The 11,772-nt window shown below is 41.3% G+C and overlaps 1 protein-coding gene across 4 annotated transcripts in view; it reads left to right on the forward strand.

Annotated features, from left to right (window-relative positions):
• Positions 1-5,542, forward strand: part of FAR1 (fatty acyl-CoA reductase 1) — a 52,644-nt gene extending 47,102 nt beyond the window's left edge. For all 4 annotated transcript variants that reach the window (XM_019477126.2, XM_019477127.2, XM_019477128.2 and 1 more), the window contains exons 11-12: positions 8-135; positions 2,633-5,542. In XM_019477126.2, coding sequence (XP_019332671.1) covers positions 8-135; positions 2,633-2,795 — 291 coding nt within the window. In that variant the 3' untranslated portion in view covers positions 2,796-5,542. The remainder of the gene's footprint in view (positions 1-7; positions 136-2,632) is intronic.
• Positions 5,543-11,772: the final 6,230 nt, after the last annotated feature.

Below are 11,772 nucleotides of genomic sequence, written 5' to 3' on the forward strand. Positions count from 1 at the left end.
TAAACAGACATTTAATTTTGATGTTCGACAGCTACATTGGGCAGAGTACATGGAGAACTACTGTATGGGAACTAAAAAATATGTACTGAATGAGGAAATGTCTGGTCTCCCTGCAGCTAGGAAACACTTGAATAAGTAAGTTCTTAATATATACCTCCTATAAGTATTTCATGTCTTTCTATCTTTGCGTGTCTTAAACTGTTGTTGTTAGAGTAATGGGTATCACAGTTAGACCTTTCACTTTCAGAAAACAGTAGCATTCAAGAGTGCTCTCTTGTATGCCCCTGCTTTGAAGGATAATAGTACTTACTGACTAATCTTTCTGTTGTAGCTCCCTACTCCAATGCAGTATGTCTTGCAACTACAGAAACTGTCTTGTTTGGCATAAGAAATGCTTCAGTTTCTGAGTCGGCTATGTGCCAGAAGAATTTTAATGCTTTTACTCTGGTGTACAGATGTTACCAGAATTTTAGTGCACCTTGGGTTTTTTTGGTATGGGTTTCAGTGGATCTCATAGTGCTTTTAAGGTGTACACATTGCTATAAATTAAAGCAGTAATCTGTAGTAAAAAAACACAGGGGTATGGGGCAATGTAATCTACAGAACAAAATAGTTTTATTATGGCTGTTGCTTGGGTGTATTTTGATTTGGAATTCATGTCTATAACTGAATTGTACTAGTTATGCTTATTTCAGATTTCTACTCTGCCAAAAATTCCTTCTACCTAATTTGGTGCCGCTACCTTCAATCCCCACCCAAAAAGATGACCCATTTTGGGAATGCATTATTAAGCTTTTTTTTTTTTTTAATGCCTTAATCTGCTTAAGTGTTTGTTTGCTTTCCTTTTAAAAAGGAGTGAATCTGAAGTTGAAGTGCACTTCTTGATTTTTACTAGAAGTACACACATGCATTGGTCCATATTGTATTGGTACCGATCAAAGGAAAATTGAGTTAGCCAAAAAAAGCTGACTGTAGACTAATGTGGCTAATTTAATGTCGCCATGTTTGTTTGCACTTTTTTGGGGTTTTTTTAAGTGCTGCATGCACATGGCCAGGAGTGCAGCCCGGCAGCTTGGAAAGTAGGGTCTGGCTGGTAAGCCTGTGGGAGGCGGAGGGCCATGAATGGGAGCAGCTCTAGGCCCCTGCAGTGAGGGAGGGAGGGGGCTGGGGCAGGGGCAGGTGTTGCACAGCTGGGGTGAGGTGCAGGACAGATGTGTGGAGAGGCAATTCCTGCTGCTGTGTGCACTCCTGGGGAGGCATGGGGAGCACATGTCTCCATCTGAGGGCAGGCTGTTGCTATGCACTTGGGGCCAGAGGCTGTGCCGGGCTTTTCCTGATGAAGAGTGGCTAGGCCCAGGCTATGCTCAGGGCAGGTGGTGGTGCAGGAAGGGGGACTACAACTAATTTTGGGGTGGCTATGGGCCCCCATAACTCCCCACTTCCAGCACTGCAGCCTGCCCTCACCCCATGCACAGATGTGGGGGAGCACATGCCCCCCATGCCTCCCCTGGGGTGCACAGTGGCAGAAGTGCCCTTCCCCGCACTCCCCACATGAGCCACAGCTCATTGCCCCGCCCTTTCCCCACCCCCCCCTTCCTCAATGTGGGGCCTGAATCTACCCCCCCCCCCCCCCCGACTTTCCAGCTGAATGGTGCTGTCCAAGCTTCTGGGCTGCATATCTGCAGTTGGATCAGTATTAGTTAATATGGCTAGTTAATAATTGGCCATTAGTATCAGCTCAAAAAATCCTTTTATCAGTGGACCCCTTGCTTTTACTGTTTGGTTGCTCTTGTTTGCTTTTCCTATTCAGAGAACTTTTTTTTTGGTTGGCTATAAGCTTAAGGCTAGTACACTTTTTATACTAAGCGTAAGAATGTTTTGGTTATCCCTCTGTTTGTTTTTGATATGGTTGCCTATAGAGCTGTCATTTTTAAAAATACAGGGGAGAAGTGTACTACTTGTATATGTATCAAGCAATTCCTTCTCATGGTAAATTTGTATTTCTGTTCGGAGTATAAAATTTTGCCAACCATACTTTATGGTTGGCTTGGTTAGGAATGAAGAGCAAAGCCTTTTTTTGGTGGTAATCACCTCTGGATCTAGTTTTCTTCCAAGTCCATTGGATCTGATACTGTCACAAGGGGCATGTCCAGATGAGCACAGATGTGTGTTTTTTGTTTTTTTTCTTTGGGGTCCTGGAAGCCTTGGAGCTGCAGCCATGGTACTTCTGCAGCTGGGAGCTTGGCTGGCAGCCAGACTATGGCTCCAGCTGCCAGGCTGCAGTTCTGGGCAGTGTGCACTGCTGCCATGTGTCACACGTTGCATTTTTTGGTTTGCTTTTTGTGTGGATTTTTTTACCCTGCAACCTCCTAGGGTTACCCCTCTCACTGCAAAGGAGCAACACAGGGAATGTGCAGTGTATGGCACCACAGATGGGTTTGCAGTGTCACATACTGCATGCCCATGCTCGTCTGGCTGCAGCCAAGAGGTGCAAGCTGAGGTAAACAAATGTGGAGCAGCTTAGCTGCTCCACATCTTAAAGGTTGCATTTGCAACCTTTCTCTGCATCCCGTCTCTGCAAATCTTGTTGTTGCTGCACTTTAAAATTTTTATTTCTTTTAATTTTTCCCAGGTTAAGAAATATACGCTATGGTTTCAACACAGTTCTTGTGATCCTGATCTGGCGTATCTTTATTGCAAGATCACAGATGGCAAGAAACATCTGGTACTTCGTGGTTAGTCTGTGCTACAAGTTCCTCTCCTACTTTAGAGCATCCAGTACTATGAGATATTGAAGTAAAGAATTCTAGCATTAGGACATCTATGCATATGGTGATCTAACTGCACAAAGTCTGTCAAATGTACTTAATCATCTCATCTTTTGTAAAGGCATCAAATCATCTTTAAAGCTGGAGTGTGAAAAATATATACAGTGCAGTATATGTAATGTTTTTAATTGTGTATTTCCATGAAAATTTAGAAATACAATAGTTGAATGAATGCCAGATCAAAACTGGTATTAAACAAACTTTTAAATATTAGCACTAACCCCTTCCCTGCCCCTCTTGCTGCCCCCCCCCCCCCAAAAAAAAAAAAAAAAAATTTAACTCTGACCTGAGAGAGTTTGGACCACTGACCAATGTAACTATGCAGTTCTGTGAGGACCTGGATTTAAAGTTTGCCTTAACATCTATTTGCTCAAGACATCTAAATCAAAAGAGTAACAGGCTTACAATTGAGCAAAAACCAATATGAGAGAGAGTAGATCATTGTCAATTATTGGAGGCTCCTTTCTCTGACTGTTCTGTTTTTGCTTTTGGCAACTATTTCTTCCATCTCCAAGTTAATCTAACCATGTGATGGGAATTACTAAGAAAAAGAAAATTACTATTATAGTTGGAAGGCTGTCCAATCTAGTCTTAAAGAATGCAAATTGACTCTGTTTTTCCCACAGATATACTCATTAAAATTTGAGGCATTTGCATGTCTGAAAGCAGAACAGGTTGTGTTACAATTCTTTTTTTATTCTTTTAAATGTTTAAAAAAAGATGTCAGTGGTTGATTTAATCTTTACTCTAAATGATGGAACATCAGTATCCAATGATGTAATAATTACTCACCTGATGTAAGGTATTAGGCTATTCCAGAGGATACTTTGTATCCTTTGCTATTCTTCATAGCATTTGTATCTTAACTGTCTAGGCAAATTGTACTGTTTCCAGAAAGATTAAATGTTTTTGTTTTGCCAAAATATGGCATCACCAGTACTTCAGTGAGTGAAAACTTATTTTTTGATTACAATTCTAGAAGCTTGACACTCGCATATGCCCCTTTTAACTGGGGAAATACAGGAAGAGGAATCCTGCTTCAAAACTTTCGTATGTTGATTAACAAATGACACGTTTATTAACTTGAATATTTAGGAGTGAACTCCTGGCTAAATTTGAAGAAATCTATTTTTGGCATGTTTTTGTTGTAGGGGAAATGCATTTATAAAAGTAGTAACTTACTTGCAAGAGAGCTGAATTCTATTTTAATGTAACAATTTTGAATTGCCCTTTAATTCTGTTGCATAGAATTTAAAACCTTTTTAGCATTCCTTTTTTTTTTTTTTTTTTATTGACATACCAGTGTGGTGTACACTCATTAATGATCCATTTGTACTGTACTTAAATCAGCATATGTATTCTTGAATCAACTGAGAAAGATAGATAAATTATGAACTAATAGTACAAAAATTTATATAATATGCTCACCTTGGTATTTGATTTGTTGTCCTATTTGAATTAAGTGTGTAAAGAGGTTATTTTGCTATTCTTGTGGATATACTAACTTTAAAAGCGAGCACCTTCTTTCGTGCAGGTGTATATCTAATTTTGGAATGATGATAGCTTCCTTGTTGAAGCTAAATATTATGTAGTAAGTAGTTAAACCATAGTTCCTTTTTAAGCCACTTATGTATATAATACTTCAATTATACAAATCTCTGGTCTAGGACCACACTGTTAAGTGTGAGAGACCTGTGGCAGAAAATTAATTGTGGCTTCTTTGATTCAGGATGTTACACTTTTAAAATGTGCTATTCCTTATATACTTGTTATAGCTGCCTCTAGGCATCCTCTGTTTATTGAACCTGAAAAATATAGTTGGCAAAATGTAGCTTTTTGCAGAGGGTGCATAGGATTTAATTACCCACCTCTCTCTGTTCTTGGCCAAGAGACATGCTTACCAAGATTGAAGAAACGTCAGTTATGTTCACACATTTCTACTTTGTTTGACCCTTGTAACTCTGTCATTTGTAGATAGCTACTTTGGGGCTAATTCATTTAAACTGAGGAAGCTATAACACCACTGAATTGATTCTCTGTTCCATAATGTTGAATACTATTTACTTTGAATAAATAATTGTGGATTAATTGCATAACTTGAAGAATTTATCTTCAGTCTCCACTATGTAAATCTTACCACCTTTAAAATCTGAAGCGTCTTAGCTTACAGACCCATGGCTGGCTGTGCTATGGGTTAATCTTTTTTTTTTTTTTTTTTTCATTTGTTTTCCTTCTGTACATAAACTCAAACTTCTGTTTCATCATTCCATGTCAATCAGTCACTCAAATTGTTTTAAGGCACTTTTTCATATTGGGATCTTACGGTGTTGCTGACTCCTTTTCCCCCCCCCCCCCCCCCCTTTTAGTAGTTCAGTTTTCATATATTCTGTTTTGGTTCCAGAACTATAAATGTTAATAATACATTGGTTCTATACTTGGGTACAGTCAGAAGGTAAATTATGTCCTGCAAGTCACTAAAATCAGTGGGATCTGACCTGAGGAGGAAACTGAAATCAGGTGGTCACTAAACAAGTATACTGGTATTTAAAATTTGGGACCAAGAGAAGAATTTTTTTGGCCTGTGATAAGGTTTTCTGCCATAGACACAGATTCTAAACTGGAAAAAAGTCAAATTGTATGCTTTTTATAAGGTATAAATAGAAACATTGGGTGCCTTTTTTGTTTGTAAACCAAAAATAAAACAAATCCCTTAATGTGGTGTCATTGTATTTACTACATCTTCAATGCATTGGATTTTTCCTGTTTTAAATTGCATGGGATACTTCAGTTGTAAATAGTATAAACTTATTCTGAGCATCCTTCCTGATTGTTCTTATGTGCATTTTTATATGTTCTTTCCCTTATCTTGCTTTTCTGCATCTCAGACAGGACAAACTCTGCGCTAAGTGGTAATAAAGTATGTGGGTGGGGGTGTGTGTGTGTGTGTGTGTGTGTGTGTGTGTAATTTTTTTTTTTTTTTTTTGTCATATCAAAGTTTTAATCTTTACTCCACACAACCAGTTCCATTTGGTTGGGTATTTCCAATCTCTAGATACCTTAGAGTGTGAATACTTTTACACAAATAAAAAGCAGCAGCTGGAGGAAAAAAATAAGTGCATCAGTAACATATAAGCATATTGAGGATATGTGCATAACACTGTACAGTACTGTAGGCTTCAAGAAGTAAGTTGTAATCCAAGTACCACAATCACTGAATGTCTAAACTTTCTGAGGAGAGTACAGGATGAGAGTTGGTTGCCATTTTCTTAATTCAGAAATAGCATTCATGACTCGTGGGTTAAATCATGACGCTACCTTCCCTTTCCATTTGCTCTTTAAAAGATTGCACATGTATGCACGATTTGCTAGATTTGTGTAACTTTTGACATGCACATTTCAAATTTGCAGGGTAAAATTTATGAAAACCGAGGCAAACAGAAGTTTAAGTAATGAATAAGATGATTGTGTAGGATTTGGCTAAATGTTAGGCTTAAATGAGAAGGTGTCCTCTATAAGAAAGTTAGGAGGTATAGCTATTAAAAGACTACCAAGTGCTATTTCATAAGCTGGAAATAAACTGAGAATTTTAAAAATGGAATGAAGGAAAATCCCTAAACAAAGGGCTTTTATAGAGAAGTATCAGCAAATTGATGTTGTAATTGTACTGCCCTTTTAATCTTTTCCATATTGAACACTGTTTTAAGTGTTCAGTATGACTTTCTAGAAACTATGGAATAACTTGGTGAATAGCATGAGTCCTCTGCTGCCTTGAATGTGCAATGTGATGTCCTAAACCTTTTAAGATGAGTTGGTACATAGAGAACTTGAGGAAATGGAGATCTCTCTGCACTACTCTTTTTTTTTTTTTTTTTTTTTAAACATGTTTACTGGCTTTGTCTGAAGAAATTTTTCATTTTTACTTAGATTCAGCAGAAGAAATGGTTGGTTGGTTACTTAATCTGACTTCCAGTTTTGTTTTCCTTGAATTAAAAAAAACCAAAACAAACCAGCACTTTCACTTTCAGGATATGCTTTAATCTTCCCCCATCTTTCTTCCTGGCACTGTCTTGTTCCTGTTTTTGGTATAGAGTTAGCATTCCCTTTTGGCTTTCTTCCTTCTGCAGATCTGTGATTCGTAGGTAACTATTAATTACACTGCCATCCTGTCCTTTCCAGAATATGTGAAGGCTGAAATAATGACAGCTTTAAGCACTTAGTGCATGTTACAGTAAGAAATAAAAAGGTGACTCATTTACTTTAGAAATATACTGAACATATGTCCTTATTGTAGCTGGGTCTCATGTTGGGTACTATGGCTGCTTGCAGACTTTTTTTTTAAGAAAAAAAAAGGCAAACCAAAATCCCCCCAAAACATGCTTTACTGAAAGCAGCAGTACGTTTACTTCAACCAGACATGGCAGCATCTGTATAGATTGGGTGCTTCAGCAGGGCTTTCAGGTCTTTTTTTGGTGCATTGATCTAACATCCAGTTTGACTCGGCTTTAGATAAAAGCACCAAACTAAAGCACTGCCTCTTCTGGGCTTGGCACAAGAGCATGTCAAGTTTAAAGCAAAGTGCTGCTTACTTGCTTGCCTACATGCATCTATAAGCTTTTTTTTTTTTTTTTAAATTGTGCATATATTCCCCGATTTTATAAGCAATATGCCTAAAGGAAGCTAACAAGCCCAGGTCTGGTTCAAGATAACATACACCCCTTTCATCTTTTTAAAGTGAAATGAAGTTAAGCGAGAAATCTAGAGAAAACTTTGTTTGTTTGTTTGTTTGTGTGCTTGATCTCTGTGGAAAAAGCTGAGCCAAAGTAGGTGATAATTTTGTTTTTTATTTGGCAAATGAGCAGATCTGAATTGCTATAGTTTTGGTGGTTTTAACACCTGCTGCTTTCAGGAGCAACTTTCCACCTGTTTAAGCAAAATTATTCCAGTTCAAATGTTTGTCATCTGTACACCACTCCTCTTCCATTGGTGTAAATGTGCCCTAAAATGGATTAGTTTTTTTGTTTTATTCTTCTATTATGGCTGCAAAAACAAACTACGTAGTTCTGGATTTGCAGTATATTAACAATGCAAAAATGTGATGAGAGCAACAAGAGTGAGGGGAGAGAGAGAGAGAGAGAGCAGGTTTTATGTTAGGAAAAAAGATTAAGAACTAACAAGGCTTGACTTGATGGATATATTTTAAGTGATTTAAAACAAACAAACAAAAAGAGGTGGAGAGCATGATAATCCCTCATGTACTTGAGGGATTGAAATATTTGGAGTTCTTCAGGGAGTAATAGGATAAGATTCCATTTAAAGGGGGGAATTCCAGGGTTAGTGATAGATTAAGATGTTCTTCATCAAACTAAATTGCTACTTATGAAAAATGGTAGCTGTCTTAGCACTTGAATGGAGAACTAGATTGGATGAAACATGAGAAGGCACAGGCAAGGGACTGAGTAGATGATGTAACCAATCTTTCTAATTTTAATTTTTTTGCTAGCCCGTTGAATGGGAATTGAACTCAGTATGCTCCAGAAACTGCTTGATTTCAAATAGGAATGCTGGAAATTTTTATTCTGCAGTGTTTGATAAACTGGCACTGATGTACTGCATCAGTACTAACAATAATGACACAAGACATCATACAACAGAGAAGCCTTCCTGTACCCCCTGCCAATTTGTTCCAGGTGTCTTAGAAATAAGAGGAAGCTCTAACTTTGGTCATAAGCACTTGAACTGTAATTTCTTTGCTGACCCTACCAGTGGTGTTGCTTGTATTAGTGGCATTTATCCATCAGGACTTACCCAGGGACCAAAATTACATCGTATTATACATTTAACAGTAAGAAACAATTTATTTCAGTCATGATACAGATTCAAGGCTTTAGCCTTATAGTAGCAAGGCTCCATATGCTTTATACTAGTGAGATCTGAAGATTGGAAAAACTTCTAAAACAGGATTTATGGTAACAAAGTTCTGGATGGGAGAAGTAATATAGACTGAGGCTGCAACAGAGTAGCTGATGAACACTTCTACCATAGTTTCACTATACTGATAGTGTTTCTATTGGTGTCATGTTGGTCTACTGCAGGGGTGTCCAACCTGTTTAAATGTGGGGCCGGATCACAAACTTTTTATCACCTAGTGGGCTGGCAAGCCATATTCAAAGACCTCACAAGAAGCGGTATCACATCAGGAAGTAATGTCATGACCTTTGACACCAATGAAGTTGCAGGAAGTGACAATAAAATGGGCCTGGAAATGTGGTTTAAAATCTGAAATAAAAACACTATAAAAGCAACAATGAAATAATACCAAACACTTGACTAAAAAACACCGTCACATAATGAAAGAAGTATAATGCAAGTCAATAGATCAAATGTAGAAAAGATATCGGCCAGAGTGGAAACTAATCAAAGGTGGAGGGATGTGTCTGGGTGGGAGACACCCACATGGCACTTTGCAGCCTCTGCTGCTCCCTGCCTTGCAAGGGGTAGGAGGGAGTGGGGGCTCCTCAGTGCAGCTGAGAGGCTGTGGGAGAGACTTGCAGCTCAGCTAGGCACAGCCACAGCTGCAACTGGGCATAGAGCAGCGTGGGGAGAGCTGCTGCCATGCGTGGGAGCCCCAGTCCGGGCTCCTTCTAGTTCTTCTGGCCACAGCCTCCCTGGGATGTGCGGGAAAGGTGCCCTCCACTCCCCTGCTGCCCTGGTGCCTGTATGCGCCTGCGCTGCCTCCCGTCCCCAGCAGCACGTGAGAAGCGGCCCCCTCGAGACTTGGGCCCTCGTGCGTGGGCGGCCAGGCCCGGAGAGCCACAGCGCATCCTTCCCACCAGCAACTGGTGTGTCCCAGGCCCGTGAGTGGAGCCGCTCCTCCACCACCCGGCGGCAAAATATCTCATATCACAGCTCCGTCTTGCGCCTGCTCCAAGCCCGTGGCACCGGCTCTTCGGGGCGGGCAGGTGGGGCTGCTCAGCAGCTGCAGCCAGCGCTGCCCCGCACCTGGGGAGAGACCTGGCCGGGCTGCGCCATGCCATGCCGACGTGGTGCATGTGGGAACCTTGTCCCTTCCCCAGTCCTTCAGCAGCCATTAGGAAGATGCTGAGGGGCCAGGGGGGGAGAAGTGGTGGGAATGAAAGTAAACAGTGTTTACTTTCATTTCCTGTTGCAGCACCACAGGCCACAGAAAATACCTTGGCGGGCTGCATGGCGGACAAACCTGGTCTACTGTGTATTGCCCACACATGCAGGAAAACATGACTCCTTATCTAAGAAGTAATCAGACAACACACAGTTATCAGAGATTTTTGTTTTTGTTTGACCCAGACTATTTGACAATTTCCTTTCTACCCTACTGCCCATGCATCTTCTTCAGTTCTAATATTGCTAACTGAATGAGCAGTTTCCCTGCTCTATCCACCCTGCAGAAGTTTTCAGGTACAGTATAAAGGGTGACTGGGGAAACGGCCACACAGATGGTGCTTGTTTTAAACTATTATTTAAACTGTGTGAAGGTCGTGGCCTTGTTGGCACTCAAGCTGCCTCTTTCCTATGTCCCTAAGCAGGTGGGTATAGATTCCTTTTGGAAATTGCCAGCTGGCTTCCTTCAAGAAGGCTGCAGACCTGGCTGACCATGGCACTTGAGGATGATACAAGAGTTTGTAAACTGCAGAACTAGCATTACTTGAATAGGTGTTACAGTAATTTCAACGATTGCTTTCCTATTGCTGTAAGAAGGTTACTTCCTGTTTCTTAACAAATTGTATATACAGCCAACTCTCTGGTAGCCGGCACTTTACAAGCTGGCATGCTCTGTTAACCGGCATGCCGGCTTGTAAGGAAAAGTCAAACCGGAACTGACCACTGCAGCACTTCCAGTTTCTCCGAGCCCCCACACCTGGGAGCAAAGCAGCCTGCGCTGCTGAGTCCCCATGGCCCGGGAGCATAACAGGTTGTGTGGGGCCCGCCTCCCTGTCCTGCGGACAGGGCCCACGGGAGGGGTGGTGATGCTATGGGAAGGGCAGAGGGATGCGGCAGTAGAAATGGCAGCTGGGGCCACTCAATTAACCGGCATATTTTGTTATCCGGCATCCCCCATTCTCAGGGGGTGCCAGATAACCGAGCTTTTACTGTACTAGTACAAGAGGCCTTTACGCTTATTGCAAGTGATTTACCGGGGATCCTGGCCTTTTCTTTAACCAGAATTTTGGAATTCTTTTTAATTTTAATTTTAAAACCCCCAAATCCATGTTTTTCCATGACTTAAAGAAAAAAAGCAACTATAGACACAGGCATTAGTTAAACACACAATGCTTTCTTGACTCTTACAATTTTAAAGCTATTTGGAAGCCTACCAGTGCCTCGGTCATTAACAACAGTAACAAAAAATTCTAAATACCTATATATTTTGGTGTTTGGTTTTTGTTTTTTGTTTTTTGAGGGGGGGCTTATCTTGGGAAATCAGGGCTTCCCTGCCCCTCTTTTCTCACCAGGATTTGGATCTAGCTGTGACTGTCCTGGCCCCTGCCTGCCCGCAACTCACTCCCTTGGCAGCAACTCACTCCCTGCACCAGGTGTATAGGGGACAAAGGGGTGTGGACACTGGCAGTGCACCTGGTATAAGGCTCTTGACCTGGTGCTGTTGCTGCCTCCCCACCCTGGTCTGCTCTCCCACCTGCTGGGGCCCTGCCTGCTGGGGTCCTGTCCCGCTGTCTGCAAAAATAGGGAGGGGGAGGCATGCCCTTTGCATGCCCCCTCCATGTCATTCTGTATGCAGCTGCCAGGGCTGCTTGCTCCCACCACCTTGCCTGGCTGTATTACGTGCTGCATGTCTGTGTATGCATGCACATGCACATGGCACCCCCTGCCTTCCTCCCCCCAGCCCCAAGCAGCTCATTGCAGGCTGGAGCTCTGCCAGCCTGCAAGGGGAAATCTGTAGTTTCCTGCT

Source organism: Alligator mississippiensis, chromosome 2 (genome assembly GCF_030867095.1).
Source record: "Alligator mississippiensis isolate rAllMis1 chromosome 2, rAllMis1, whole genome shotgun sequence".
NCBI classification, from domain to species: domain Eukaryota; kingdom Metazoa; phylum Chordata; order Crocodylia; family Alligatoridae; genus Alligator; species Alligator mississippiensis.